This window comes from Macaca thibetana, chromosome 19 (genome assembly GCF_024542745.1).
Source record: "Macaca thibetana thibetana isolate TM-01 chromosome 19, ASM2454274v1, whole genome shotgun sequence".
NCBI lineage: Eukaryota > Metazoa > Chordata > Mammalia > Primates > Cercopithecidae > Macaca > Macaca thibetana.
This window is the reverse complement of record NC_065596.1, coordinates 45980520-46007964: the sequence shown is the minus strand read 5'-3', so window position 1 is coordinate 46007964 and position 27445 is coordinate 45980520. Positions and strand designations below refer to the sequence as shown.

The following is a 27445-nucleotide window of genomic DNA, read 5'->3' as shown; positions in this document are numbered from 1 at the left end:
ATTATACTTTCTCTTTTACCCTTCTCAGCTGTGTGACCTTGGTGTACAGAGGACCCTTGGTCAGTGCTGAGTAGCAGAGTCTCAACCATGTTGCATGTTCCAGTGCTTCCTTTCTCTGTGACTTTGTGGCCTTGGTCATCTGTCACTAGGAAAGCATGGGACACCGAGTCTTAGGCAGGTCTATTAAGGAGCAATCATATGTCTAAGTTGTAGCTAAGGGGAGTGAAGACGACTTTGGTCTCCTGATATCTCAGTACCTTCTGAGAAGCGCTGCAGGTTACTCTGTAATCTATTAGGGAGAAGAAGAAACCCATCCTCTCAAAATCCCAAACAAGAAAGAATAAGTTGTAATTGGATGTCATCACCATCAATCATCTTGAGTAAAACAAGGGGTGTAGATAACATCAGGAAAAAGAATCAGTGATCAAGCACATCCCTTGAGCCCCTTCTAAGGGTGGGAAGGGGGTCTCCAGGTCTTCACATCTTTCGAATAGCTCAACCGGTTTTCCTGTGTACGGAATGGTTCAAGGAGAAGGACTTGATACCAGAGGACTAAGAAACAAATGCAGGTAAGATCTTATTCTTCATATATCCTTGAGGAGAAAAATAAAAGACTTTTTTGAAAAACTCTTGACTTGTATCTGTCTTCTGGAGTCCTGATTGGGGAAAGGAGTGGTGTATCTTTCACTCTATGCTTTTATTTATTTTTTTATAGAGACACGGTCTCCCTGTGTTACTCAGGCCGGTCTCAAACTCCTGGGCTCAAGCGATCCTCGGGCTTCAGCCTCCCAAAGTGCTGGGATTACAGGTGTGAACTACCACACCTGGCCCAATGCTTTATAAACATTATTAACTAATTTGGAGCCTGGCAAAGAGAAGGAACACTCCTCTAATCTCTGCCTAGAAATTTCCCCTAAAACGCTTGGGCAAGTCACTTTACCTCTTTAAGCTTGTTTCTTCACTTGTAAAATGGGAACATCATGCATAGCTTCCAGGGTTGCTGTGAGGATATGTGAATCAAATAGAGTGGGTGCTCAATAAATGGTAGTAAGTGTTTCTTAACCTTTTATGGATCCTTCGAAACTTAGACACATGAACCTCCCTAGTTGAGGAAAAACTTGTGATAAAGACTAACTTGATTCTTTCTCTTCTGGTTAGCCTCAATTTCCCCATCCGGAAAATGTCATGTTAGATTAGTATCAAGTTGGTATTCCACTGGCCAAAGCTAGCCTGAAAATATGTTTTATTTGGCACGTATAGAATTTAAAGAAGAAAACTGAGCCAACATTTGAAAATTAAGATGTTTTACATGGAAATCTAGTTTTCCGGTTTCTCTTGAAAAAATCAGAAGATGAAGCAACACTGAGTCCACATTCCCACCTGGCAGTAATCTGCTAGGGCCAAATGGAGGCTGCTCCTTAGTCAGGGCATCCATTCTCAGTTTGCCAGGGTCCATCTGGCCTTCTTTACTCATTTATTTGATCTGCTCAGCCCTGTAGGCATTTCGATTTGTAGCCCCTCTAGACAGCTGGAAACTGTCTATGCCTGGCACAGAACTAGAAATTAATCAGTGAATCCCCCGCTATTTCTTTACATCATTTTTTCTTATTTGGACAAAGAAAAAAATCCAAGTTTGTGTTTATCTATGGTAGCTATTGGATAACTGATTTTTCACTTTGAGAAGTGAATTGAACAAGTCCTTTCTGTCAGTCCGGATAGACTAGGTTAGGCTGTGGTAACAATCCCCAAATCTCAGTGGCTTAAAACAACAAAGGTTTATTTCTTGCTTACTCACACAAACCTAGACACAAAATGAAAACACTCTACTGTTTTCACATGCATGGAGACAGACATGAGTGCATAGGTACGTACAGAATCATGGAATCCTGGGATGTAAACTCATGCAAACACGTTTATAGATACTGGTCAGCCTAAATAGCACAACTCTCTCTTTATTGGGGATTTCAAGAGATCCCAGGACCCAAGAAGGGTACAAGAATATCCACCGTCAGCCAAGGAAATACCCACACTACCAAAGGAACTGAAAACTAATGAAGCACCTGAAAGCTTAAACAAACAAACAAAAAAGCCCAAAGCTTGTACTACATTAAATTCCATGCATAAATCCCTAAGTAAAACACTAAATATACAGTGCCAGCAGGCTGTCACCTCCCTGCCACAGCAAGGCAGCCTCCATCTCCAGGTTTCTAGCTCAGGAGGGAGATGGACCCCAGACGGCCAATATGCAGAGCAACGGAGGGGGCTGGGCTGGGTCGAAGACAGGGGCCAACAGGCTGGAATCCTCTTCCTCCAGCAGGAGCTACAGGCAAGAAGGAACGGGCAGGATCAGGTCACATCCGTTTTTCCTCCTAGCAACCCCCTCTTTTTACCGAATCTAATCCAGGCCTCATCATTGTTCTCCTGGATGATTTCACAGACCTCCTTGCTAATTTTTCCACCTCTAGTCTTGCCTCCTCCAAACCCTTCATCAAAGCCATCTACTTGTCTTTCTAAAGCTCAGGGTCTCTGAGTTTGTCCTTGCTTAGTTCAGAAATGTTCCCTGGCTCCCCTTCATGTACAGTTGCTGGTCTAGACACCTAAGCCTGGCATGCCGGGTCTCCAATATCAGAAGCCTCTCCAGCCTCCTTTCCCTCTGTTCTGGCAGTTGCTCCAAGCCAGTTTGTCCGATTCACTATTTGGACAGGAGAATTCGCAGCTTTCCCTGTCTGTCCCCCTAGGTGTTTCTCACTCTTCAAGGTTCCTCCAGTCTTCTCCAGGTTTGTCACTGAGCCTTGTGAAGGCATCCAGGTTCCCCAACTAGAACGGAAGCTCCTTGAAGGCACTTATCAGACCTCCTCCCAGGCCAGACCCCACTCCAGACTTCAGCAGGCAGCCTGGGTCCAGAGACAGAGTGTTGGGTTCCCTACCACTGTCTTGCTATATGCCCTTAGGCAAGTCCCTGCCTTTCTCAGGGCCCCACTTTCCTTGATATCAAGAAATTTGCTGTCAAGTGCCAAACTGATAAAAGTGATTCACTGAATAACTCTCAACTGCAATCCCAGGGGCCACGCTGAGGAGCTTGGGGTCCTGGGCCTGAAGATGTTCAACCTGCTGACCCCCTCATCTCCTTGGTTAGTCCCTGTGTACTTCAGTGACCTCCATTTCCCAGCCATCCCTATCCCATCCTCTCCTTTCATGGAACACGTTACCTGGTGGGCCACAGGGGTGAAGCAGGGAGATCCAGGCAGGGTTAGGGGGCACAGAAGGGGTCACACGAGGAGCCTGGGATGAATCTTTCAGCCCCACGAGGGCTTCAGCTGCCTCTTGCTGCAGCTGCCGCTCTGAGGGGGCAGATGTCCGGGCCAGGCGAGAGGCTCCAGAGGCCTGCAAGGGAAAGGGAGACAAGCAGACTGGGAACCCCACCTTCTGCCTACCCTCTAAGTGTTCCTCAGCCCCTGCTTCCTTCAGTTTCCTGCTTTTCCCTTCCCCAGGCTCAACCTCCTCCCAGGACCCTAGATCCCACTTCTTTCCCAGGACCTGTGGCTGTAGCTGAAGAGGGTCTGGGGTGCCACAGGGCTGGAGTATCAGAGTTGAGTGTCTAGAAACAAGGATAGAAGATGCCAGGGTGATTAAACACATGAACAGACATGCACACATTGAAAGAGGGGCAGGATTTTGCCATGTTTTTATCTGGGAATCTGAGAGCCTGCTGGGCCATTAAGCTGTGTCTTGATTTATTTTGTTTTCAGTAAAGTAAAAATCCTTGCCAGCTTTTTCCTCCCAGGGCTACTGTGAGGATTATGGGAAATCACTGGTGTCTTTTTTTCTTTTTTTTTTTTTGAGACAAGGTCTTGCTCTGTCACCTAGGCTGGAGTGCAGTGGCGGTGTGATCATAGCTCACCATAAGCTTGAATTCCTGGGCCTACACCATCTTCCCACCTCAGCCTCCTAAGTAGCTAGGAAAACAGGTGTGTACCACCATTCCTGGCTGTTTTTTTGGTAGAGACGAGGTCTCACTCAGGTGGTCTCAAACTCTTGGTGCGCCCCCATATCAGCAGGCAATCTTACCCCATCAAATCTGTCTAAGCAGATATAACAGCTACCATTAAAGGGTCTATTCCATACATTATTGCTAATTCTTTTGTTTGTTTGTTTTTTGAGATGGAGTCTTGCTCTGTCGCCCACCCTGGAGTGCAGGTGGCAATCTCAGCTCACTATAAGCTCCACCTCCCGGGTTCACGCTATTCTCCTGCCTCAGCCTCCCGAGCAGCTGGGACTACAGGCACCCGCCACCACGCCTGGCTAATTTTTTGTATTTTTAGTAGAGACAGGGTTTCATCGTGTTAGCCACGATGGTCTGGATCTCCTGACCTCGTGATCTGCCCACCTCAGCCTCCCAAAGTGCTGGGATTACAGGCTTGAGCCACCGAGCCCGGTCCATTACTGCTAATTCTTACAACAACCAGAAAGGTAAGTAATAGTGTCTCCAATTTACTGATAGAAAAACAGGCTCAGAGAGGTAAAGATAATTGTCCAAAGCATCACAGCTAGGAAATGGCAGTACTAGGAGAGCTCTGCCTTGCCTATTAGTCAGAAACCTTTTCATTTTTATTATCCACTGTGGTTGGACACCAGCACTGTGGTTGGACACAGCACAGGCTTAGGCTCATGATAAACATCCTTCTCTCCCTACTCACGTGCGGGGTTGGCTAGGGGGCCCTTGGGGCTCTCCAGAAAGAGGAGCTGTCAGTACTGGGTGAGATCCTGGGCAGGTGGTGAAGGGCCCATGAGTGGGCAGCTGGAGGGAGGTGCCAGGGTCAAAGCCTAATGACAATAAAAGAATGCAGAGTGTATAGGGGTCACGGTCATAGTTTCTTTCCTCCCTCTCCCCATGTGTGCTTTCTTCCTCTTCCCTCTCCAATATGTGGCAGATTGGCACTCAAATATCTGTTGAATGAATGTTGAATTATCATCTTACCAGGGAAGGGAGGCAGAGAGAGAGCAGGTTCTTGGTACAGCAAGCGGCACACCACTGGTGGTGGCATGGAGAGGCCTGGAGGCAGCCAGTGTCCAGGAACCCAAGGGCCAGGAGGCACCGGAGTCCAGGACAAGGGCAAGGCTTCCGGGGGACGGCTGAGCAGCAGAGGCCCACAGGAGTTCTGTAGGGGCAGAGGGCACATGCTGGAGTTGGGTACAAGGCTGAAGAAGGATTGAGTGTATTCTGGGATGCGGGCAGAACCCCAAAACTTTAGAGCTGGGAGGCCCTCATTTTCCCCTCATTTTGCCTAGAGAAGAGCAGTGATTTGACCAGATTACACAGCAAACCAGGGCTGGGGCTAGAACCCAGGTGTTGAGGGCACAGAAGAAAGGGTCCGGGTAGGAACTAGGGTGGGAGATACTTTCTCAGGCCCCAGCCTCTCCTTACCTTCCCAGGAGGTGTTGGTGCCAGCAGGACTGCCCCATGGGGGGTCTGAGGCTGGGGTGCTATGTTCTCCTTTCCAGCTGTGAAGGACCAGGGAGAGCTCTAATAAGCCCTTTCTCCTGACTCCTATCCTACCCCAACCCCAGACAGTTCTCATCTTCCCCATTAAGCCCTTTTTTTTTTTTTTGAGATGGAGTCTTGCTCTGTTGCCCAGGCTGGAGTGCAGTGGCGTGATCTTGGTTCACTACAACTTCCACCTCCCAGGTTCAACTGATTCTCCTGCTTCAGCCTTCTGAGCAGCTGGGACTACAGGCATGCGCCACCAAGCCCAGCTAAGTTTTGTATTTTTTTTTTTTTTTTGAGACGGAGTCTCGCTCTGTGCCCAGACTGGAGTGCAGTGGCCGGATCTCAGCTCACTGCAAGCTCTGCCTCCCGGGTTTACGCCATTCTCCTGCCTCAGCCTCCCGAGTAGCTGGGATTACAGGCGCCCGCCACCTCGCCTGACTAGTTTTTTTTTTTTTTTGTATTTTTTAGTAGAGATGGGGTTTCACCGGGTTAGCCAGGATAGTCTCGATCTCCTGACCTCGTGATCCGCCCGTCTCGGCCTCCCAAAGTGCTGGGATTACAGGCTTGAGCCACCGCGCCCGGCCCAAGTTTTGTATTTTTAGTAGAGACGGGGTTTCACCATATTGGCCAGGATCTCGATCTCTTGACCTCGTGGTCTGCTTGCCTTAGCCTCCCAAAGTGCTGGGATTACAGGCGTGAGCCACTGCGCCTGGCCTCTAGCCCATTTTTGACACATAGAACTTGCTGCAGAACTTCTCTCAACGCTGGGACAGCCGAGGCTGAGGGAGTAGAAACCCTTAGTTCAAGGTCGCACACCAATTCAGCAGCAGGGCTGGGCCTCTTTTCCCCACATCTGCCTCCTACACCCAAACCCCTGCCCCGTCGCTGGTCAGAGACACTCACAGGGGACCTGTGGTCGAGCGGTTCCCTTTCTGAAGTGGTTGGGAGCTTTGGGAGAGGCTTCCCCTCTCCTCATCAGGTGCTTCTTTAGCTGCGCCTCCTGCTGCCTACGCAAGGCCACCTGGGCAGCCATGACCCTGCGGCGCTCCCTAAAAGTGGGGAGTTGCGAGTCAAAGGTCAGCCACTCGTTGGAGGAGGCCCATCCTCCTCCCCTCCCAGACCTCATACTCACAGGATGAGGACACATTTGTGACACTCGCAAGCCTGGAAGAGGCAGAGGCGCTTGTGGCCCTTGAGGTGGGCGGTGACACCGTGGTTGCGGCAGCGGGCGCAGGTTGGAGAGCGGCTGATGGCTCTCCTGGGGATGAGCTCTGTGCCCTGGGGGTCTCTGGTCTCATTCTGGGGGGCAGAGTCTGACGGGCAGTGGTAGCCAGCAGGCATGTCACTGGGTTCCATGGATCTAGGGGCAGGAGTGGAGGGTGAGCATAGCCAGGTGGGCCCGCCCCTAACAACCCTCCTGCCTTGGAGACTACACCTGCAGGTCTCCATTCTGCCCCTCTTTAGACCCCGCCCTGATCCTGGCTTCTTCCCCGGCTTTCTCCCCTCTTTACCCCATGACCTTTCTCAGGTATCTTCCTTCTTCAGAAACCCCTCTCCTCTTCCTCTTTTTTTTTTTTTTGAGATGGAGTCTCACTCTGTCTCCCAGGCTGGAGTGCCATGGCACCATCATCTTGGCTTGCTGCAACCTCCACCACCCAGGTTCAAGCGATTCTCTTGCCTCAGCCTCCTAAGTAGCTGGGATTACAGGCATGAGCCACCATGCCTGGCTATTTTTTTCTTTTTTTTGTATGTTTAGTAGAGATGGTGTTTCACCATGTCGGCCAGGCTGGTCTTGAATTCCTGGCCTCAAGTGATCTGCCTCTCGGCCTCCCAAAGTGCTGGAATTACAGCCACTGCGCTCTCCTCCCCCTTTTTTAAATTAAAAATTTTTTAGGCCGGGAGCAGTGGCTCAAGCCTGTAATCCCAGCACTTTGGGAGGCGGATCACGAGGTCAGGAGATCGAGATCATCCTGGTTAACACGGTGAAACCCCGTCTCTACTAAAAATACAAAAAATTAGCTGGGCGTGGCAGTGGGCGCCTGTAGTCCCAGCTACTTGGGAGGCTGAGGCAGGAGAATGGCATGAACCCGGGAGGCGGAGCTGGCAGTGAGCTGTGATCGTGCCACTGCACTCTAGCCTCAGTGACAGAGCAAGACTCCGTGTCAAAAAAAATTTATTTTAAAAAATTGTTTATTTTTATTTTCATAGAGACAAGGTCTCACTATGTTTCCCAGGCTGGTCTTGAACTCCTGGGCTCAAGCGATCCTCCTGCCTTGGCCTCACACAGTGCTAGGATCACAGGCATGAGCTGCCGTGCCTGGCCTTCTGTATTCTTTCAATTCAAACATTCTTTTCTTTCAGTCCAAACACCTTCCCACCCACACACACATCCCAGGTTCTGGCCTACTCATGTCCTCCCACACCGCTTCAGCGAGTACTACACCCCCTTTTCACAAGCACCCTGTTCCATCCCAACAGTGTTTCCTGGCATCCTCTTCAATAACACTCACCCCACTGTCATGCATTTATCCAATGCCTACCAGTAGTTTTATGCCCTTTTCAATTCTTAGTTCAATTTCAATTCTTAGTCTCATCTATGCCCTGCAAAGCAACTGCCTCCTTGCATTCCTTCAGTCTTTTGTTCTTGTACCCCTTTAAATCAGAACCCTCTCTTACACCCCCAATAATTACGTTCTTCTCATGGATTCCCTGCTCCACTTTTTTTTTTTTTATTGACAGGGTCTCGCTCTGTTGCCCAGGCTGGAGCGCAGTGGCCCGATCATGGCTCACTGCAGCCTGCACCTCCTGAGCTCAAGCAATCCTCCCGCCGCAGCCTCCCGAGTAGCTGGGACCACAGGCTGGAGCCACTGCGCTCGGCTCCCCTGTCCCACTTTCTTTTTTTTTTGTTTTGAGATGGAGTCTTGCTCTGTAGCCCAGGCTGGAGTGCAGTGGTGTGATCCCGGCTCACTGCAACCTCCACCTCCTGGGTTCAAGCAATTCTCCTGCCTCAGCCTCCCAAGTATCTGGGATTACAGGCCTGGGCCACCATGCCCATCTAATTTTTGTATTTTTAGTAGAGACAGGTTTCACCATGTTGGCCAGGCTGATCTTGAATTACTGACCTCAAGTGACCTGCCTGCTTCGGCCTCCCAAAGTGTTGGGATTACAGGCGTGAGCCACCACACCCGCCACCTGCCCCACTTTCAAGTTATTTTCCTTCATTCCTTCATTCATTCCACAAATGGTTACTGAGCCCCTGTCATGTGCTAGGCCCTGATCTGGGCCAAAAACCTTCTCCTCGGGGAACTAATGGCTCTCTTGCGCCCACACATTATTCAGGTTTTTGCGTAAACCCGTGCAGTTGCTGTGTCCAGCACTTCCTGCTCCTGTGCCCACTCCTAACAATTAATTTCATGCATTCCCCCCTCCCCCCTTCCTGTGCCCCAGGGAACGAGTGGAGCACGGGGAACGCGCCAAGGGGCCCGCGAGGCGGGGAAGGGGAGAGGGGGCGCGAGGGCGGGAGCGGCGCGAGGGGGAGGCGAGGGGATGTCTGGGGTAGGGAGTCCAGCTAAGAGGGAGGAGGACGGAAAGGCAGGAGGGGCCGTGTTCGTGCAGCTGGTTCACGGTTACCACAGCCTCCAATGGAGTCAGATTCAGTCAAGAAGACGCCAAGGACACTGCGAGAAAGTGGCCAGAGGAACGGCCAAGCTCGCGCTGCTTTTCTTGCCCTGTCTCACAAGGACCAATGAACTTCAAGCATCGCCTCTGTCCGCCCAGGCAGACGACCAATGCGGTTTGAGATCCTGAACTGATGTCCCGCCCCTTCCCTTCTGCCAGCTTCTTGGCGCGCAAGACTATCAGTCCTGCCAATAGCGCTTCGAGTTGAGCCTCGCACCACCCCTGCCCCTCCCTCCGCGCGTCATGCCTGGCCAGACTGTCTTTCCTCTTTCAAGGCAGGTGGCCAATGGGGCGTCGAGTACCCCCTCTTGGACCGAGGCTGGCCCCGCCCCCCAGGAACGGCCCGCCTGGCCCCGCCCCTGGGGCGTTGACTAAGCCCGGTCTGCCCAGTAGCCTCGCTTCTGGCCTTCGCTTGCCTTCTACCTAAACTTCGCGAGTGGCTTGTTTTTGCTGCGTGGACGCCCGCGTTTTCTATTATTTCTATTCCGGTGCCCCACAACTCCTGAGCTACCCTTCTTTTATGCGTTCTCTCCCAGCCCTGTGATTTCCCTGCTTGCTTAGCGGGCCCTCCTTCCTCAGATTGCACTCCTTTCCTTGTGTCTCCCCAGCTGCCTTTGTGTCGGTTGTGATTTTCCTACTCTCTGATTTTCCCTTTCTCTCGGACCTATTTTCTGCCGTGCTTCATTCCCTGATAGCCTGGCCCCTTCCCTGCTTCCTTCGCTAGGGACGCCTCTAGTTTTTCTGAATTTCCGGCTAGCTCCACCCTCCGCGTTCATCTTCCTCAAGAGTTCACCCCTCTGGGGGCTCCTCTGTGTAATCGTCACCTTCTCTGGGTATCTATGTGAGCTCCGCCTCACGCCATCCCGCCATCTTCTCTGCCTTGGCCCCTTTTCTCTGTGCAGCCCGCTGTGTCCCTTTTTCCCCCCTCTGAGATCGACTCCTCTTCTCCCTGAGAACCCCGCCTTTGTGCCCCACTCCTCATTTTCCTACGCCTCCCTCTCTCTGCTGGTCCTCTGTTTCCCTGCAAGGTTCCATTCCATCAATTTGTCTTTTGTAGGGGTGGCATCCCCTCTTGACTACTGCTCCATCCTTTTTTTTTTTTTTTTTTTTTGCTTGAGAATTTCATTTCAGTCTTTTCTGGTTGCGTCTCCACTTGTACTCAGCTCGTTGAGTCCAGTTGTTCTGCATCTCAGGCTGGCGTGTGCCATCTTCTCTGATTGGCCTAGTCCCCGCCGCCCTGAGATCCTTTGTCAGCCTTCGTTTCTCTTACCTGTGTCCCAGCTTTTCTGTGGGTCTTAGCACCTTTCTTGGCCACAGATTTATGGGTTACAGAGCATGTGTGTCTGAGGCACTGCAGACAGAAAAGGGTGGCCGACGTGACCTCTAGCTGGACTGCTGGGCAGGGGAGCTGTCCTAGATAAAATTGGAAAGGTTGGGTGGCGCTGATCTGGGGTGGGGTGGCGTCGGGGGAGGCTTAAAGGCCAGCTAAAGAGGATGAACTTGATCCTTTAGGTAGTGGAGAGAGAGAGTGAGAGGAAGTGGGTGTGGGAGGGAGGGATGGTGGTGGAGGAACAGGGTAACTAACAATTATAAAGAGCTTAGCATTTGCCTAACACTTATGATAATAATTTTATTGATCTTCACAATGACCCTATGAGATGTATTATACTCCATTTTATAAACAAGGTAGTAGGCTCTGAGTTCAACAAATTGGACAGCTAGTAAGGGAAGGGGTAAAGATTCCAACCTGGGTCTCCGAGGCCAAGGTGTGTGATCGTTGTACCCCTCCTACGCTGTTATTTTCCACCAATTCCCCACTTTCATTCCCTAACCTTCTTATAGGCAGTTCTCATTCTTAAGTGGTTAATAATATGTATCTTTTGGTTTATGTGTGTGTTCTCCCAGGATGCGTGTAGTGTTTTTTTTTTTTTTTTTTTTTTTAAAGAGATGGGGTTTTCCCATATTGGCCAGTCTGGCCCCAAACTCCTGGCCTGAAGTGAACTGCCTGCCTCGGCCTCCCAAAGTGCTGGGATCACAGGCATGAACCACCACACCCAACCTGTGTTTGAGTTTTTAATTTATGCAAGTGATACTGTGTTATCTACTATTTAAAATAATCAACATTCTGCTTTTACAATCTATCCATGTATACACTCTGTCATTCTGTCATCATGCGTACATTTTTTTTTTTTTTTTTTGAGACGGAGTCTCGCTCTGTCGCCCAGGCTTGAGTGCAGTGGCCGGATCTCAGCTCACTGCAAGCTCCGCCTCCCGGGTTTACGCCATTCTCCTGCCTCAGCGTCCTGAGTAGCTGGGACTACAGGCGCCCGCCACCTCGCCCGGCTAGTTTTTTGTATATTTTTAGTAGAGACGGGGTTTCACCGGGTCAGCCAGGATGGTCTCGATCTCCTGACTTGGTGATCCGCCCGTCTCGGCCTCCTTACTGCCCAGGCTGGGGTGCGATGGTGTGATCTTGGCTCACTGCACCCTCCACCTCCCGGGTTCAAGTGATTCTCCTGCTGCCACAGCCTCTTGAGTAGCTGGGATTACAGGCTCCCACCACCACACTCGACTAATTTTTGTATTTTTAGTAGAGTCGGGGTTTTGCCATGTTGACCAGGCTGGTCTTGAACTCCTGACCTCAAGTGATCGGCCCGCCTCAGCCTCCCAAAGTGCTGGGATTACAGGCGTGAGCCACTGCGCCCTGCCTCACATCCTATGTACGTCTAATCAACTGCTTCCAACTCCTGTGTGATATTCCATAGTGTACATCCGCAGCATGTTTTGCATTCACTTGGTCTCAGAGAGGGAAGCTCCCATTGTCTCAACCTACCATCACCACAATAATGCTGCATTCACTGGGCACGGGAGCTCATGCCTGTAATCCCAGCACTTTGGGAGGCCTAGGTGAGTAGATTGCTTGAGCCCAGGAGTTTGATAACAGCTGGGGCAACTTGGAAAAACCCCATCTCTACAAAGCTAGGTGTGTTGGCGCAGACCTGTAGTCCTAGCTATTTGGGTGGCTGATGTGAGAGGATTGCTTGAGCCTGGCAGGTGGGGGCTGCAGTGAGCACAACTGCTCTCCAGCTTGGGCAACAGAGTGAGACCCTGTCTCAGAAAAAAGAAAATTCTGCATTATTGTGCATGTTCCTTTGTAGATGAAGGTGGAAATTTTTGTAATACCTATGTAGGGCACACTAGAAATGGGTATTCATAAACCCAATTTGATCATGTAGTGTCAGACCCCTGCAATGCTGCTTTGGGCCCGAGATCCTGGTCAGAACTCTAAGCTCCTGTGTTTCTCAGAGTCCAGAAATAGTGTCTTATTCCCCAAACCTCCACATAATCCCATGAGCAGCAGGGGCCAAGGATTGCTTTATCCCCACATTCCTGCCAACACTTGTCTTTTCCCAGCTTTCTGATCCTTAGCAGTATGATAGATGTACAACTTGATAGATTGCATTTCTCTGGTTATTGTTGGGTTTGTGCATTTCTTCACTGTTTTTGTTTGTTTGCTTGTTTTGTTTTTTTTTTTGAGACAGGGCCTTGTTCCGTTGCCTGGGCTGGAGTGCAGTGGCATGATCTCGGCTCACTGCAACCTCCAGCTTCCGGGTTCAAGCGATCCTCCCGCCTCAGCCTCCGTAGTAGCTGGGACTACAGGCATGCGCCACCATGCCTGGCTAATTTTTGTATTTTTAGTAGAGACAGTGTTTCACCTTGTTGGCCAGGCTGGTCTCGAACTCCTGACCTTGTGTTCTGAGGCTAAAGCGATCCTTCAACATTAGCCTCCTGAGTAGCTGGGACTACAGGTACCTCCATGCTTGGCTAATTTTTAAACTTTTTTTTTTTGTATAGACAGGGTGTTGCCCAGGCTGGTCTCAAACTACTGACCTTGAGCAATCCTTCTGGCTCAGCCTCCCAAAGCACTGGAATTACCGGCATGAGCCACTGTGTTGCCCAGGCTGGTCTTGAACTCCTGACCTCAAGGGATCCTCCTGGCTCAGCCTCCCAAAGCACTGGGATTAGAGGCATGAGCCACTGTGCCGGCCTGCATCATCTCCCTTGATCAGATTTGCCAGGGAACTAACTCAATCTTTTCATAAAATGGATCTTTTTTGTAATGATGTTTGTTGTTGTTTACTATTTCATTGATTTCTGCTATCATCTTTATTTCCATTTTTTATTGGCTAGGAGAGATTTGTTTTGTTGCTCCTTATACAATTTCTCGAACTAATTCGTGAACATATTTATTTTTTAATGCTTCGTATTTCCTGATACATGTATTTAAAAGTATAAATTTACTCCTAAATACTGCATTAGCTGTGTCTCAAATTTCGATGTATATATTTTAAAAACCCTTTAATTTTGAAATGATTATTGGTTTACAGGAAGTTGCAAAAGTGGTACATAGAGTCCCTTGAATCCTTCCTCCAGCTTCCCTATAGGGGCATCTTATATAACCATAGTATACAAGCAGGAAATTGACATTTGTACAATACTGTTTGTACAATCTCTACTCACTGCAACCTCCATCCCCGGGGCTTGAGTCCTCCCACCTCAGCCTCCCAAGTGGCTGGGACCACAGGTGCATGCCACCACGCCTGGCCAATTTTTGTGTATTTTGTAGAGATGGCGTTTTGTTGTGATGCCTGGGCTGGTGTACAGTACTCTTTAACTAGACTTCAGACCTTATTTAGTTTTCAGCAGATTTTACATGCACTTATGTGTGTGTGTGTGTGTGTGTGTCTGTGTCTATGTCTGTGTGTGAATGTGTGTGTTGTGTAGTATGTTTATTATTATTAAGTTCTAAATACTTTTTTTAAAAAATGGAGTCCCTGTCTGTTGCCCAGGCTGGAGTGCAGTGGCACGATCTTGGTTCACTGCAACCCCCGCCTCCTAGGTTCAAGCGATTCTCGTGCTTCAGCCTCCTGAGTAGCTGGCACTATAGGCTCGTGCCACCACCCCTGGCTAATTTATATTTTTTAGTAGAGACAGGGTTTTACCATGTTGGCAGGCTGGTCTTGGACTCCTGACCTCAGGTGATCCGCCTGCCTCAGCCTCCCAAAGTGACGGGATTACAGGCGTGAGCCACCACTCCTGACCTCAGTTCTAAATACTTTTAAATTTCCATATTGAACCAAGGGTTATTTAGTGGTATGTTAACTTACACACACACACACACACACACCCCCACCCACCCACACACACGAGTTTGAAGCATCTATTTGTTGCTCTGATCTCATTGCCTCTGGCTGGAGAACAGCCTGCATTATCAATAAGCCAGGATTCTCTGCTCAGCACCTTGTCCAATGGGAGGACGTAAGTGGGAGAGTGAGAGTCCTGCTTTGAGAAGCTAACATGGTGGGTGGTGCAGGTTAGACTGGAGGGCAGATAGTGGAGATGGGAAGACCTGTGATCCAGAAGGTCTGAGGGAGCCGATGTCCCAGAAGCTGACGCAATCAACTTTCTGCTCCAGAAACAGTGACCCAGAGACAGGTGGACAAAGAATTTGGGGACTGACAGGAACTGAGCTTGGGATCCAGACTGAAACTGATTTCAGACTGACCTCTAGCACCCAGGACCCAGACACAGGACCATGGGACCCCAGCATTTGAGACTTGTGCAGCTGTTCTGCCTTCTGGGGGCCATCTCCACTCTGCCTCGTATGTCCTGTGGGGCTGGATGCTATAAGACCCAGAAAGGTGGGAGGCTGGATTCATGTCACTGGTGGAAGGAGGGCTGGGTATCTAGGTTTCGCTGGGGACAGGACCTATGGGGACTGAACTCTTGGTTGGCAGTTCAAGGGCTCAGAAGGTGATGTGAGGGGCCAATGATTGGGAGAGCATTCTCTTTTTAGGGGTTGGAGCTCTTTTGTGCTATGAAGCAACAGCCTCAAGATTCAGAGCTGTTGCTTTCCATAACTGGAAGTGGCTTCTGATGAGGAACATGGTGTGTAAGCTGCAAGAGGGCTGCGAGGAGACGCTAGTGTTCATTGAGACAGGTGAAGCAGGTTAAGTTTGATCCATTTCCTTTTGCTTGCTCTTCTGACCCCCAGCTCTCCTCCCAGCACCCAGGGACTCTAGACTGGAATTCCACATAGTTACTAAATATATAAACAATTTTTTTTTTGAGATGGGGAGTCTTACTATGTTGCCCAGGCTGGTCTCAAACTCCTGAGCTCAAGTGATCTGCCCACCTTGGCCTCCCAAAGTGTCAGGATTACAGGCATGAGCCACTGTGCCTGGCCATTATTTATGTTCTGGATAATGTCAGACACTGGCAGGAGCGGAGCACAGCTCCACTGGTTGTGGTGTGGGCTGGATAAGTGGGTAGAATGGAGGTGGACAGATCCTTGGAGGAGGGCACAAGGGAGAGAGGAGTGGGGGCGGGGGTTGTCCTGCACAGGAAGAATGAGGAGATCAAGATGGAGACCCCAGCATCTGAGCCCTGTGCAGCTGCACTGAGTGGACACGGGTTGGGGAGGGAGGCAAAGATTGTGACAGGCAGGGTGGGTGCAGAAAGAGCTAGGGGGAGGGAGGACTCTGGATGAGGCCAGTGACACTGATCCGAGCTCTCTCAATCCTCTGCTCCTCAGGGACTGCAAGGGGAGTTGTGGGCTTTAAAGGCTGCAGCTCATCTTCATCTTACCCCGCGCAAATCTCCTACCTTGTCTCCCCACCGGGAGTGTCCATTGCCTCCTACAGTCGCGTCTGCCGGTCTTATCTCTGCAACAACCTCACCAGTTTGGAGCCTTTTGTGAAACTCAAGGCCAGCGCTCCTAAGTCTATCATATCTGCTTCCCGTAGCTGCCCGACCTGTGTGGGCGAGCACACGAGGGATTGCCTCCCAAATTTTGTCACCACTGATTCTTGCCCCTTGGCTGCCTCTACGTGTTACAGTTCCACCTTAAAACTTCAGGCAGGTGAGAAGAAAGGAATTTTATTTATCAAATGCCTACTCTGCCAGGTGCTGTCCAGCACCTTCACATCTCAGAGAGGCTGGTGGGATCCGGAGATGGGATTGGGGTTGCAAGGGACAGGGCGCATGAATTCCAAGGAAGAAGGGGAAGGTGCCTGGTGCCTAAGTCTCTGATGGGAGAGCAGGTGTTCTGGTTTGTGAGGGGCCTCTGGGAAGAAGGCAGGGGTCTTTATTTATTTATTTATTTATTTATTTTGAGATGAAGTCTTGCTCTGTTGCTCAGGCTGGAGTGCAGTGGTCCGATCTCAGCTCACTGCAACCTCTGCCTCCCAGGTTCAAGTGATTCTTATACCCCAGCCTCCTAAGTAGCTGGGATTATAGGCATGTGCCACCATGCCTGGCTAATTTTTGTATTTTTAAGGGAGATGGGGTTTTGCCATGTTGGCCAGGCTAGTCTGGACCTCCTGGCCTCAAGTCCTCTAGTGATCCACCTGCCTCGGCCTCCCAAGGTGCTGGGATTACGGGGTGAGCCACTGCGCCTGGCTAAAGGCAGGGCTCTTGAGTCTTGAAAGTGTTCCTGACTTCTCCCTGTCTTCCTTACAGGGTTTCTCAATACCACCTTTCTCCTCATGGGCTGTGCTCGTGAACATAACCAGCTTTTAGCGGATTTTCATCATATTGGGAGCATCAAAGTGACCGAGGTCCTCAACATCTTAGAAAAGTCTCAGATTGTTGGTGCAGCATCCTCCAGGCAAGGTCCTGCTTGGGGTGTCCTCTTAGGCCTCCTGTTTGCCTTCAGGGACTGACCATCTAGCTGCACCCGACAAGCACCCAGACTCTTTCACATAACAAATAAAATAGCAGAGTTCCCTTTCTGCGTTGTCCTGTGGTCCATGAGAGTGCAGAGGTGAGGAAGGTGTGAGGAAGGCCAAGCATGTCCAGGGAGGTGGGGACCCAGGAAGAGGAGCCTGGCAAAGTGACAGTGTCCTGCCCAGCAGCTAGGGGAGCTGAAATATTCCTTTTCTCCCTCCCCTTCCTCTGGAGGCTTGAGCTCCAGTCTGGGTTCAGCTACTGATCAGGGTCTGATTTCCGAGACCCTGGCCAAATCTCTCCCTTTTTATGGGCCTCAGTTTCCTCCTCTTTAAAAGAAAGGGTCTTATGAGTTAGATAAGAGTCTCCTCAGGCCAATTCTTTTTTTTTTTTTTCCTTTTTTTGAGGTGGGGGTCTGTCTCACTATGTTGCCTGGTCCGGTCTCGAATCTTTGGCCTCAAGTGATCCTCCTGCCTCAGCCTCCCCAGTAGCTGGGATTTCACATGGGAGCTACTGTGTTTGGCCACCAGGGTGATTATTATCTGGGATTACTTATTGAGTAGCTACTCTGTATGCCAGACACTGTGCTAGTATCTGTGCTAGTGTTTTACATACAGGATATCATTTAATCCTCACAAGACCTCAGTGAGGCAGCTTTTATCTCTATTTTGCAAAGAAGAAACTGGCTCTAGGAGGTGAAACCTGCTCAAAGTAGCATCTCCCTTACCTCCCCTGCAGATCTGCAGATTTCTGTCCCTGCTGAGGGAATTTCGTTGAGAGATTGGAGAACTGAGATGATATTATCTGCTCAGTAGTTTTTTTTTTTTTTGGTAAGTTGGGAAATATGGAAGAGAGAAGAAAGAGCAGGGCTAGCGTGGTGGTTTTTCACCCGGAGTTCAGGTTCTGGGCTCCTAGGAAAGGAGAACAGTGTGATTCTTGTCTCTGGCCGTAAGGGGGCAGCAGATACACTCACCCTGCAACTTCATGCCTTTTAATGAGTGTGTGAGTGTGTGTGTGTGTGAGTTTGTGTGTTTAGGGGTGGGAAGTAGGGAATGGAGAGTCTCTGTGTCAGGCCATTTATGTGCGGAAACTCAGTTTATTTCTGTCTACTATCTTGTGAGGTTTAAAGGCGGTGACTTAGGGTACCTTTACCGTGGGTTAGGCATTTTCTGTGCATTACCTCATTCATCCTTACTACAACCTTATTAAATAGATGTCGTCGCTTCTGTGTTTGCATTTTACAGGCGAGGACACAGGCTTAACTCCTCAAGGCCACGAAGCCCACCTTTGTTAGTGGCTTGAGCAAGTGGGGTCTGAAGCACAGGTGGCCTGCACCTGGCCTCAGAAGTGGAACTGGCATGAGGTTTTGGTTACCATGGACCTCCATGACCCCCATGACCAATCTAGGTTCTGGAAGGGGTGATTAGGAAGCCAGAATAGTCACAGCAAGTGGGACAGGGCTGGGTGGAGACCAGTGAGCCTGTGACAAGAGGCCTTAGGTCACAGAGGGAGGTTTTAGTAGATGAGTTTTATCAGCAGGCTTCGCCCACCTCTTCCTAACATCTGACCAACTGGCCTGTTAGTTTTAGAAGGCTGAGCTGAGGCCTGGGTGGGCCGAGGTATACTTTCACAGATTGTCTTCAACCCACTAGCCAAGGTGGTTGAAGACATCAATGACCTTCAAAGGGAATTGACAAGTCAAAGGAAATGGTGTCCTAGGTGTCCCAAATGGATGGCTTAATCCTGATACCAGGGACAGGACATATTAACTACATACAAAGGGTTATATGTAACAAAAATATTGGATATAGAGTGTGATTTAACAAACCCCAAGGACTCATCACCTAGTCCAAGAAATGGAGCATCAGGAGTAACTTGCTTTTTACCTGTGTTCTTTTCCCCATCCACTCCTTTGCCTCCTCCCACAAGGAGGCAATATTTTATTTAGTTTGACTTGGATTGGATTTTCATATACTTTGATCATGTATGTATTATACATTTAAATAATAAATATTGTTTAGATTTGCCTGGCTTTGAGTTCTGTAAAAATGGTATCATAGGTAGTTTTCTGAAACTTGCTTTTTATTTTTTTTATTGTTATTTTTTGAGACAGGGTCTTGCTATATCACCCAGGCTGGAACTTAGTGGCAGGATCATGGCTCACTGCAGCCTTGACCTCTCAGGTTCAAGTGATCCTCTCACTTCAGCCTCCCGAGTAGCTGGGACTACATGCATGTGCCACCACACTCTACTAATTTTTTAAATTTTTAGTAGAGACAAGGTCTTGCTATGTTGTCCAGGCTTGGAACTTGCTTTTAAACAACTCATCATTAAGTTTCTAACATTCACCCATGTTCTCGTGTGGGACTTTGTTCTTCCATTTCACTGTTGTATTACATCCTACTGTGCTATTGTATCACAATTGATCTATTCTTTGTCAATTGTGTGTGGATTTCTTCCCCAGTTTTTGGATACCCTGGCTATTGCTGCTATGAATATTCTTATGCATGTCCTCTTGTACATGTCTTGTACATATGTGTAAGAGATTCTCATAGGTATACACCCAGGAGTACAATTGCTTGCTGTAGAGTTTGTTCAACTTTGGGAGTAAATGCCAAATTGTTTTCCAAAATGGTTGTAAAAGTTATACATTACTGGTGAAAGAGTAAAGAATTTTTGTTGATATACATGCCCTTCAACTTTTCACACTTAAACATTTTTGCCACTCTGTTGGGTATGAAATGATATCTCACTATGGTCTGAATTTGTATTTCCCTGGTTACTAAGTAGATTGAGCTTCTTTTCATGTATGCATTGACTGTGCTGCTTTTGTAAAATGCCACTTTGGCAGGGGCTCTTATTATGCTATAGGGTTGTTTATCTTTTTCTTCTTGATATGTAGGCTTTCTTTTATATTTTATATATTATATACTAACTCTTTGTTAGATTATTTGTCTTCATTCCTTGTGGGTTTTTTTTTTTTTTTTTTTTTTTTTTTTTTGAGGCAGAGTTTCCCTCTTGTTGCCCAGGCTGGAGTGCAATGGCAAGGTCTCGGCTCACTGCAACCTCCGCCTCCTGGGTTCAAGCGATTCTCCTGCGTCAGCCTCCCGAGTAGCTGGGATTAACAGGCATGTGCCACCACGCCTGGTGAATTTTGTATTTTTAGTAGAGATGGGGTTTCTCCATGTTGGTCAGGCTGTTCTCTAACTCCTGACCTCAGGTGATCCGCCCACCTAGGCCTCCCAAAGTGCTGGGATTACAGGCATGAGCCACTGCGCCTGGCCTGTCTCTCAATTTTTTAAGGTCTTTAATATTTTTCAATAAAGTTAAAAAGTTTTCTGTATTAGGATTTGGCACAACTTGTGTTATATTTAGTCTAAAATAATCTGTAGTATTCATTGTTATTATAATGATGTCTCTTAAAAGTTGTATTTTCTATTTGTTTCTAACTTACAGACTTGCAATTTTTTTTTTTTTTTTGAGAGTCTCACTCTGTCACCTAGGCTGGAGTGCAGTGGCATGATCTCGGCTCACTGCAACCTCTGCTTCCCAGGTTCAAGCAATTTTCGTGCCTCAGCCTTCCTAGTAGCTGGACTACAGGCATGAGCCACCATGCCTGGCTAATTTTTTGTATTTTAGTAGAGATGGGGTTTTACCATGTTGACTAGGCTGGTCTCGAACTCCTGAGCTCAGGTAATCCACGCACTTTGGCTTCCCAGAATGCTAGGATTACAGGCGTAAGCCACCATGCCTGGTCACAATTGATTTTTGTACAGTATATTGATCTTAAAGCCAGACATCTTTCTAGACTGTTTTATGACTTCTAATAGTTTGTTTGTAGGCTTTATTGGGGTTTTCTGGGCAGATAATAATAACCGGTTAATAACAACAGCTGGCCTGGGGTGGTGGCTTACACCTGTAGAAAAATAAAAATTAGCTCAGTGTGGTGGTGTGTGCCTGTACTCCCAGCTATTTGGAAGGCTGAGGTGAGAGGAGCTATGATCATGCCAGTGCATTCCAGCATGGGTGACAGAGCAAGGACCTGTTTCTAAAAATTAAAAAAAAAGTACTGACAGCTGATCTGTGTTGGCTGGGCCATCTCGGTACAATATTGACAATGCTGGGCATCCTTGGATTATTCTTTTTTCAAAAAATATATTTTGTAGAGCTGGTATCTTGCTATGTTGCCCAGGCTGGTCTTGAACTCTTGTTCTCAAGTGATTCTCCTGCCTTGGCCTCCCAAAGTACTGAGATTACAGGTGCCTGGCCCGCCCCTTGAATTATTTTATTTTATTTTATTTATTTATTTGTTTATTTTTTTTTAGACAGAGTCTCTCTGTTGCCCAGGCTGGAGTGCAATGGTGTGATCTCAGCTCACTGCAACCTCTGCTTTCTGGGTTCAAGCAATTCCCATGCCTCAGCCTCCTAAGTACCTGGGACTACAGGCACCTGCCACCACACCTGGCTAATTTCTGTTTATTTATTTATTTATTTGAGATGGAGTCTTACTCTGTGGCCCAGGCTGGAGCGCAGTGGCACAATCTTGGCTCACTGCAGCCTCTGCCTCCTGGGTTCCAACAATTCTTGTGTCTCAGTCTCCCGAGTAGCTGGGATTACAGGTGTGTGCCACCAAGCCTGGCTGATTTTTGTCTTTTTAGTAGAGACGGGGTTTCACCATGTTGGCTGGGCTGGTCTCGAACTCCTGACCTCAAGTGATCTGCCCACGTTGGCCTCCCAAAGTGCTGGGATTACATGCATGAGCCATCACACCCGGCCTTAATTTTTGCATTTTTAGTAGTGATGATGTTTCGCCATGTTGGCCAGGCATGTCTTGAACTTCTGACCTTAAGTGATCCACTCACCTCAGCCTCCCAAAGTGTTGGGATTACAGGCATGAACCATTGTGCTTGGCCCTCTTGGATTATCCTTGATTTTCCGTGGAATGTTGCCATTTTCCTATTAACAATGATTTTTTTTGGTGTGTTTTTTTTTTTTTTTTTTTTTTTTTTTTTGCTCTCTTTTTTGGGGGTTGGGGAGTAGGTGTGCTTTAGCGGAGTAAGGAAGTTCTCTTCTATCCTAGTATAATATTTTTAAGAAATGGACGGCAAAAGTTATTTGTTGTTTTTGGATTTTTTTTTTTGTAGAGACAGAGTCTTGCTATGTTGCCCAGGCTGGTCTCAAACTTTTGGCCTCAAGCAGTCCTCCTGCCTCAGACTCCCCAAATGCTGGAATTATAGTCATTAGGCCCCACGCCCAGCTCAGGAAATATTACATGATTTTTCTGCGTGTATTGAGATAGTCACGAGTTTTCCCTTTATTCTCTTAATATGGCAAGTAATATGTACTTTACTTAAAAATGGACACATTATATATAGAAAAGTGCATAAATTATAAATGTATTGTTGGATGCCTTTTCAAAAATTGAACACACCCATGTAAATAGTAGCTAGATCAGGAAACAAAACCTTCCTAGCACCCTAGAAGCTCCCTCATGCCTCCTTCCACTTATAGATTTCTTTTTTTTAAAAAAAAAAGACATTTATTCAGCATCAAAATCAGACTATTACATTTAGCAATCAACAGCATGGATGCAAAAAAAAAAAATTGACATTAAAACCCTTTGTTGGAATGCTTTACACTTTCCACAGAAGAGAGACTAAAATAACCCGTCATACAATTAGTTGCAAATACAGTCCTCGAGTTTTTTGCCCATACACATGAGTATTTGTCTAAAACATGTCTTCTTTGTAGCAGCTAGGTCCTGCCACCTGTGCTTGGCTGAGTTCACAAATCTGTTGTAACCTGTAGCTTCCCTGTCACTTCTCTGGCTCTCCTCTCCTGCTAAGCTTTGTTTCCTAATGAAAATCTTCTGGCACTGCCATAGCTACTGCTGCTACTGGAACTGCCTTAGCCACCTTGGTTTTGTGGTTTGGCAAATATTGGCGTCCACCACTATAGGGGCCAGAGCTTCTGCCTCCAAAGTTTCCTCTCTTCATGGGTCCAAAATTTGAAGACTGATTGTTGTAATTGCCAAAACCATTGTAGCTTCCACTACCTCCAAAGTTGCTTCCATCATTACAAAATCCATTATAGCCACCCCCACTGCCACCATGTCCACCACCAACACAGCTGCCACCAAAGCCACCACGACCACTGTAGTTTCCTCCATGACCAAAGTTGTCATTCCCACCGAAACTACCTCCATGACCACCACCAAAGTTTCCAGAACCTCTTCAATATCTTTGGCTGGATGAAGCACTAGGCATCTTTTGCTTTGATAGGGCTTTTCTAATTTCACAGTTGTGACCATTCACAGTATGATATTTCTGAATGATAATCTTATCCACGGAGTCATAGTCATCAAAGGTTACAAAGGCGAAGCCCCTTTTCTTGCCACTGCCTTGGTCAGTCATGGTTTCAATCACTTCAATTTTTCCATACTGTTCAAAATAATCTCTTAGGTGATGTTCTTCAGTGTCTTCCTCCTTTTCTTTTTCTTTTTTTTTCCTTTTAGATGGAGTCTCACTCCGTCGTCCAGGCTGGAGTGCAATGGTGCAATCTTGGCTCACCGCAACCTCCGCCTCTCAGGATCAAGCAATTCTCCTGCCTCAGCCTCCCGAGTAGCTGGGATTACAGGCATGCGCCACCACGCCCAGCTAATTGTGCATTTTCAGTAAAGACGGTGTTTCTCATGTTGGTCAGGCTGGTCTCGAACTCCTGATCCTCGGGTAATTCGCCCACCTCGGCCTCCCAAAGTGCTGGGATTACAGGCGTGAGCCACTGCACCCGGCCTTCAGTGTCTTCTTTAATGCCACCAACAAATATCTTTTTCACAGTTAAATGGGCACCTGGTCTTTGAGAATCTTCTCTTGAGACAGCTTTCTTTGGTACAACTCTTTCATCCACCTTGTGTGGCCTTGCATTCATGGTGCATCCGCCTCCTTCACAGTGGCATACATGACAAACCCGAAGCTCCTGGAACGCTTGCTGTTTGGATCTCTCATTACCACACAGTCCGTGAGCATTCTCCATTGCTCAAAATGGCTTCTCAGGCTCTTATCAGTTGTTTCAAAGCTCAACCCTCCAATGAAGAGCTTCCTCAGCTGTTCGGGCTCTTTAGGACACTCTGACTTAGACATGGCAGGGAGAAGAGAGACTTTAACAATGCTTCTTTGGCGGCGTCCATGGGCAGAAATGCCCACTTACAGATTTATAATGTTAAATCACCTTTGCTTTTCCTGGAACAAACAAAACCCAGTCGTAGAGTTTCATTTTTTAATATACTCTTGATTTGATTTCCTAATGCCTTTTTTAGGTTTTTATGTATCTCCGTTCGTGAATGTGATTGACCTGATAATCTCCTCTTTCGTACCTTTTTTTGGTTCTGGTTTCAATGTGAAGTTTATGCTAACCTAATAGAATGAGTTGGGGAAATAGTCCTTCTTTTTCTTCCCTATGGAAGAGTTTGTATAAGATTGAGACGATCCATCATGAAAGTTCTGTAGAAACCACTGATAAAACTTCTGGGCTGCACGAAGTCAAGGCTATAGTGAGATGTGATCATGCTACTGCACTCCAGCCCGGACAACAGAGTGAGACCCTGTCTCAAAAACACAAAACCAAAACTAAAACCAAAAACTTTGGGGCTATGTTTTTTTCTCTCCTCTGGGCTAGATATTTTTTTTTCTCTCTTTTAAAAAACTTTTCATATAGAAAATTTCAAATTGTATACAAAGAGAGTTTGTACACAAACATATACACACAAACTTTAGTTTATTTATTTATTTTTATTTTTTGAGATGGAGTCTCGCTCTGTTGTCCAGCATACATACTGTACAATTCTGTTGTATGTAAAAAAAGCATACATACTTTGTATGTAAAAAAAGCATACATACTGTATGATTCTGTTTATGTAACATTCTTGAAATAACATAACTATAGAGATGTAGACTAGATTAGTGCTTGCCAGAAGTAGGTATGGGAGAGGGAGGGTATTGTGGTTATGTAGGGGTAGCAACATATAGTGCTGTGATTGTGGTAGCGGCACAGCATAGAGACACACACTTGCACATGCACACCCACACACAAATGCACACATGCATGCATGCACACATACGCATGTATAACTGGTGAAATCTGAAAAAAGCTCTGTGGATTGTACCAATGTCACTTTCCTGGTTTTGACATTGAATTATAGTTATGCTAGATGTGAACATTGGTGGAGGCTGGGTGAAGGGTGATGGGCCTCCAGGTACATTTTATTTTTTCAAGTTTCTGTGAATCTACAATTATTTCAAAATTCAAAGTTAAAACAAATGTAGTTAGTTTGCGGACCTCTGACACTGATCCTGTGAATGTTCACTGAAGTGCTCTTTGAATGTGCGTCTTTGCATGTATGGTTTTACATTGATATTTCGTGACTGCTCATAGCAAGGAAATTAAGGAAATTAGCAGTAACACAGTTTTTGGTTTGTACTTTTTTCCACATCAGTGTCCAAGACCACAAACTGTATTTTTTTGATGTCTGGAAACAAAGTGGGTTAGGAGAACTGTACCCTACCTTAGTCTTTTTCTTTCTCAGTTAGGCTATGGCCCCTCCCCCTTTAGGTGTTTGAAAGGAATATATTGGTTTTGTCTTTTTCTCTGCACCACGTAAAGTCCAGAAGTGTCTTTAGAGGCCTGGAACTTGCTGCTGTTTCAAAAAAGAGCTTTCTCACTGGTCTCCAGGGTTTCTGCCTTTCTCTCCTATACATTAGGAGTTTCAGTCTGGTCACATAAGTGAGGGAAGTGGGCAGGGTGTAAGAGGATCTCGTTCATTCAACATGTATTTATGAAGCATGCTTGTGCCAGACTGGGTGCTTGTCACTGGACTTAGCAGATACCAGGACAGGCCTCCTTAGAACTCACGGTTCAGGATAGGCTCTTCTTAATGTGACTAATTCATGATCAAAGGGTGTGCACATTAAAATTATGAGGTAGGCCGGGTGCGGTGGCTCAAGCCTGTAATCCCAGCACTTTGGGAGGCTGAGGCGGGTGGATCACGAGGTCAGGAGATTGAGACTATCCTGGCTAACATGGTGAAACCCTGTCTCTACTAAAAATACAAAAAACTAGCCGGGCGTGGTGGCGGGCGCCTGTAGTCTCAGCTACTTGGGAGGCTGAGGCGGGAGAATGGCGTGAACCCGGGAGGCGGAGCTTGCAGTGAGCCGAGATCACGCCACTGCACTCCAGCCTGGGAGACACAGCGAGACTCCGTCTCAAAAAAAAAAAAAAAAAAAAAAAAAAAAAAAAAAAAAATTATGAGGTAAACATACAAATTGTATGCTAATTTCACATAACAGGCAAGACCTGAGAAGCCCCCAGAATCATGGTCCTATGTCTTAACTCTATCTGTCAGGAGCCTTAACCCCACCCGTTAGGAGCTGTGGCTGTGCTCAGAAAAGATGACGAGGATGACCAGGACAGACAGTAGGTGCGAGGACAGGGCAGAGAGGACCTTGGTGACTGCCCAGATGTGGGATGTGATGAGGATTCTGATCCATCCAAAGCAGGGGAGACTCTCGGTGGGGACCTGGGTGACCCTTCCACTGAGCACTCTGAGTGGTGTGTGTGTGTGCCCTGCAGGGACACTGACTGACTGGACCTGAGCTCTTGGGAAGGGCAGGGGTGGGTCTGTAGGACCAGACTTGCCTCTGTGGGTGGGAAGTGGTGGGAATGAGGAGGGTGAGGGTGACTGGGAGGACTCTGGTCTGTTTTTGTCTCCTGGGGAATTTGGGCCCTACCCTGGGAGACAGATGTTCAGGCCCCCACTTGTCCCTCAGGAGGATTGTGTGTGAACGACTAGCAGATGGCAAAGGCCTCTGATATGTGGCATGAGGCTTGGCCTGGAGTCACTGAGAGGATTGTTTAGGGGCTCAGCACAGCTCAGCTTTCCAGGGGCTTAGCTGAGCTCAGGGAACAGGATGGTGTCCTCAAGGGGTGCTCCAGGCTGGGTGATGGTAGTGGTTCCAAGGTCAGGCACTGGGGTCGGAAGTTAATCATGAAAAGTTCCCACTGTGTTGTAGGCAGAGACGATGGCTTGAGTCTCAGAGGTAGGGACATTCACTGTGAAGCTGGAGCAGACTCAGCCTCTCCAAGGTCATACTTTGGCTACAGAAATCAGCCCTGCCAGGGGTGTCAACAACCCTTGCCAACAACCCTAACATTTAGTCATGTGCACAGGGCTCATGACAAACACATTATAAAAGAATCAGGTTCTCCCTCATTGCGTCTTTCTCAGGCAGAACAGATGGGGCGGCTTTTTCCGGTAGTTTCTTCTTCCCATCTGTGTGCTCCCTGCAGCAGTGTTTGCAGATGACCCTTCCAGGGTCACTATCCATGGTGCTGATGTCCATGAACTATTGAAGGGCTGGTGAGTTGTGATCTTCCAGTCACATCTCTTTTATTGTTTGTTTTTCTTTTCTTTTTTCTTTTCCTTTCTTTTTTCTTTTTCTTTTTTCTTCTGAGATGGAGTCTCACTCTGTCAACCAGGTTGAAGTGTAGTGGCATGAT

The 27445-nt window shown here is 47.7% G+C and overlaps 3 protein-coding genes and 1 pseudogene across 27 annotated transcripts in view; 1 reads left to right on the top strand and 3 right to left on the bottom strand.

Annotated features, from left to right (window-relative positions):
• Positions 1–27445, bottom strand: part of BCKDHA (branched chain keto acid dehydrogenase E1 subunit alpha) — a 446963-nt gene that overhangs the window by 17068 nt on the left and 402450 nt on the right. The window lies entirely within an intron of this gene.
• DMRTC2 (DMRT like family C2) lies at positions 1586–9252 on the bottom strand. 2 transcript variants are annotated; one of them, XM_050768516.1, is made up of 9 exons: positions 9119–9252; positions 6621–6848; positions 6392–6537; positions 5426–5502; positions 4979–5159; positions 4698–4824; positions 3538–3598; positions 3210–3384; positions 1586–2320 (listed from the first exon to the last, which is right to left on the bottom strand). In XM_050768516.1, exons 2-9 carry the CDS (start codon positions 6842–6844, stop codon positions 2208–2210), a joined length of 1104 nt encoding a protein of 367 aa, XP_050624473.1. In that variant the 5' UTR covers positions 6845–6848; positions 9119–9252; the 3' UTR covers positions 1586–2207. The 2 variants fall into 2 exon arrangements, with proteins under 2 accessions (XP_050624473.1, XP_050624472.1); XM_050768515.1 differs by having other exon boundaries at positions 1757–2320; positions 3210–3598.
• LYPD4 (LY6/PLAUR domain containing 4) lies at positions 9518–16959 on the top strand. Of its 2 annotated transcripts, XM_050768548.1 has the most exons (5): positions 9518–10597; positions 14643–14829; positions 15024–15167; positions 15762–16088; positions 16688–16959. In XM_050768548.1, the coding sequence occupies exons 2-5, from the start codon at positions 14763–14765 to the stop codon at positions 16888–16890; spliced, it is 741 nt and encodes a 246-aa protein (XP_050624505.1). In that variant the 5' UTR covers positions 9518–10597; positions 14643–14762; the 3' UTR covers positions 16891–16959. The 2 variants fall into 2 exon arrangements, with proteins under 2 accessions (XP_050624505.1, XP_050624507.1); XM_050768550.1 differs by lacking the exon at positions 15024–15167 and having other exon boundaries at positions 14643–14868.
• LOC126943302 (heterogeneous nuclear ribonucleoprotein A1-like) lies at positions 22736–24033 on the bottom strand (annotated as a pseudogene).

Coding starts and splice junctions, on each gene's coding strand:
- DMRTC2 (XM_050768515.1), bottom strand. CDS start 6,844: ATGGAACCCAGTGACATGCCTGCTGGCTACCACTGCCCGTCAGACTCT. Junction 6,538..6,620: donor CACAAATGTGTCCTCATCCT/GTGAGTATGAGG, acceptor CCCCACTTTTAG/GGAGCGCCGCAGGGTCATGG. Junction 3,599..4,697: donor CCCCCTAGCCAACCCCGCAC/GTGAGTAGGGAG, acceptor CCTTGTTTCTAG/ACACTCAACTCTGATACTCC.
- LYPD4 (XM_050768548.1), top strand. CDS start 14,763: ATGGGACCCCAGCATTTGAGACTTGTGCAGCTGTTCTGCCTTCTGGGG. Junction 14,830..15,023: donor GGCCATCTCCACTCTGCCTC/GTATGTCCTGTG, acceptor TTCTCTTTTTAG/GGGTTGGAGCTCTTTTGTGC. Junction 15,168..15,761: donor GCTAGTGTTCATTGAGACAG/GTGAAGCAGGTT, acceptor TCTGCTCCTCAG/GGACTGCAAGGGGAGTTGTG.